The sequence below is a fragment of the Cibotium barometz genome, chromosome 21, assembly GCF_041138505.1.
Source record: "Cibotium barometz isolate CiBa-2024 chromosome 21, ASM4113850v1, whole genome shotgun sequence".
Lineage (NCBI taxonomy): Eukaryota > Viridiplantae > Streptophyta > Polypodiopsida > Cyatheales > Cibotiaceae > Cibotium > Cibotium barometz.
Window position 1 is genome coordinate 35,841,854 of NC_141066.1, and position 3,279 is coordinate 35,845,132.

General features: G+C 36.5%; 1 protein-coding gene across 1 annotated transcript; it reads left to right on the forward strand.

The window, feature by feature from the left end:
- Positions 1 to 541: 541 nt before the first annotated feature.
- LOC147627136 (uncharacterized) lies at positions 542 to 1,795 on the forward strand. Its single transcript, XM_086815245.1, has one exon. It carries the CDS (start codon positions 542 to 544, stop codon positions 1,793 to 1,795), a length of 1,254 nt encoding a protein of 417 aa, XP_086671371.1.
- The last annotated feature ends 1,484 nt before the right edge of the window (positions 1,796 to 3,279 follow it).

Genomic DNA, 3,279 nt, shown 5'->3' on the forward strand with positions numbered 1-3,279 from the left:
TATATCAAAACAAGAGTTCTCTTTAATCCTTTGTTTAAATCTCGTGAATATTAGTAAATGAATAAGTAAATACTCTATGAAAGAAAATTCTACCGTTTCATATTCTCTAGGATAGTAATGAGAAAATTCAGAAAACCTATCGAAGTCGGAATTGTAGTTAAATGATTAATTTATCCCTCATAGGAATTTGTGATTGGTTTTGAATTCAGTCAAGCAAATACTCAATCAATGAAATTTAGTAAGGTAGTAATTGAAATATTACCTTCGAGAAAGATAGTTCAGGGAGAACCTTTCCAGACTCAGTCCCCTGAATCAGACTATGACCAAGACATAACTCCTTCGTTAGTTTCAAGAGTAGACGATGTGAAAAGTTCAGTAATCTACACTCAAGATTGACATAGGAGGTAAATCAGTGTTCATAGCAGGGTGCTACATTCCCCATAGGGAATCACCGTTCTATAATGCTTTCAACATAGAGAAGAACAACCCCTTTGAAGATTTGTATGCAAATATTAGCACTTACACGCAAGAAGGGGCAGTGATGCTTACTGGGGACATTAATGCCTGCATAGCACATGCGCAAATGCAAGTCATAAATCTCATGACACCTCCGGGTCTAGAGCATAACATGGATGTACTTGACCACATGTGGAAGCGATGCTCAAAAGACCAAGTGACAAACCCACAAGGAACAGCAAGCATGATGATAGCTATGCAATTAATAGCTATAAATGGAGTGAACAAATTTACCAACTCAAGGGAATGCACATGCTACACCGCCAACAAGGGAATGAGTGCTATTGATTATGTATTGATCCAATATGAGGCATCCCACATGGTGCATAACTTTGAAATTGGGGATAGATCACCAAACTCGGATCATACACCCATTCATGTATGGTTACGGGTACCCATTCACAGGAGAGGAAAACAGGCTCAAATTCGAGCATGGGCATACAAAATGCAAATTGAAAAAAAGAAAACCTATGCCACTTCCCTTGATGATAAACTAGCAAGAGAATGCATGCCAATAAATGTAGATCAAGCATGGAACAAATTCAAGCAAGCAATGAGTGAAGCAGTAGAGGAAACAATGGGGAAAACGCATAGACAAGAAACAAAGGTGAAAGGGTTGCCACACAACTCATGGTTTGATGAAGAATGCAAGATTGCTAAAAGACATTTGAGGTCAACCCCCAAAACAGCCATAGAATGGACAGCTTTGGCAAAAACATACACAACTCTCAAGAGGAGAAAAAGAAGAGAACATGAACTACACACCGAGACACAAGCCCTAATAAACTTCAAGAAAAACCCTAAAAAGGAATGGATGAGGATGAAAGGCAAAAGACAAGACATTACCGGAGACATAAGCTTGGAAGATGTGTATGCATATGTAGAAAAGTTATATGTACACAAAGATGCAGAAGGGATGCCTAATATGCAAGAGACAAAACAATCAGATGAATGCTTTGACTTTCCGATGGTAAAGAGCATAAAAAAACTAGCCAATGGCAAAGCACCAGACATGCTTGAGTTCAACTCAAAAATGCTCAAATGGTCAGGCACTATTGCATGGCAATGGATACACGGACTCCTCAATAAATCCATAACACAAGGGCTACCCATTGATTGGCAAAAGAATTGGACCAAAGCACTTTTCAAGAAAGGGGATGCAAATCAGCCCACTCATTACCGAACCATCATGGTGGGATCTTGCATGTCTAAGCTTCTAGGGGAGCATCCTAGAACAAGCTATAAGCGTATGGGCCGAGGCAAATGGCAAACGGGCTAAAGGACAAGCAGGTTTTAGACCTAAACATAGTACCATTGATCATCTCATATCGCTTAGGGTTCTCATGGAAGAAAGCCGGCTAAAAGGGGAAACTTTTGCACATTGTTGCTTTGTGGATTTTACAAAAGCATTTGACACGATCCCAAGAAGTGGGCTATGGCAAAGAATGGAATATATAGGGGTCCCGATGCATCTTAGAGTGGCAGTAGCACAACTCTATCAACAAGTTAGATGCCAGTTAAAGACACAGACCGGCTTATCTAAAGAATTCTCAAGCAATATGGGAGTCAAACAAGGGTGCCCCCTATCCCCCACTCTCTTCGGACTATGCATTGACCAACTAGAAGACTTCATCCCTCAAGCACTAGTGGAAGAAACAGATGGACCAGCCATTGGAATGCTCACCCTCTTGCTGCTAATCTACGCAGATGATGTTGTACTTTTTGCACATGACATGGCATCTTTACAGAAATTGACGAATGCTATACACACCTTTTGTGACTCTACGGGTCTCTCGCGTCAATGTAAACAAGACGAAGTTTATGCTCATAAGAACTCATCCACAAGAAATTCAGCCACTCACATATCAAGGGCAGCCAATTGAGAAAGTGGACAGCTTCAGGTACTTGGGAATTGATATTCCATCCAATTATGCCTGGGGACAATGCGTAAGAAGTAGGATTGATGCCGGCCACGCTAAGTACTATCAATTTGAGAACATGTGCATGCAAAAAAACATCAGAAGATGGGAGATAAAGAACATAATCTTTGAGACATGTGTAGTGCAGGCCATTCTATATGGAGTGGAAGTGTGGGGCGCAAGCATTTCAGCTCATACATGGAATGAGATTGAGAAAATACAAAAGAAGTTCCTATGTAGACACTTGGGCGTTAAGAAAGTTACTTTCATCAATATTGATTTTTATACATAAAATAGATACATAAAAAAATATTTTTTATTATAAAAGTGTTACTTTCATCAAAATGGATTTTTATGCATAAACAGATGCATAAAAGAATTTTTTTATTATAAAAGTGTTGCTTTCATCAATATTGATTTTTTTGCATAAAAGAATATTTTTATTATAAAAGTGTTACTTTTCATCAATATTGATTTTTATGCATAAATAGATGCATAAAAGAATATTTTTTATTATAAAAGTGTTACTTTCATCAAAATGGATTTTTATGCATAAATAGATGCATAAAAGAATATTTTTATTATAAAAGTGTTACTTTCATCAATATTGATTTTTATGAATAAATAGATGCATAAAAGAATACTTTTTATTATAAAAGTGTTACTTTCATCAAAATAGATTTTTATGCATAAATAAATGCATAAAAGTTTTTTTATTATAAAAGTGTTACTTTCATCAATATTGATTTTTATGCATAAATAGATGCACAAAAGAATATTTTTATTATAAAAGTGTTACTTTCATCAATATTGATTTTTATGCATAAATTGATGCATAAAAGAA

Bases quoted from the DNA above. Each gene is read 5' to 3' on its own strand.
- LOC147627136 (XM_086815245.1), top strand. From the start codon at position 542: ATGCTTACTGGGGACATTAATGCCTGCATAGCACATGCGCAAATGCAA.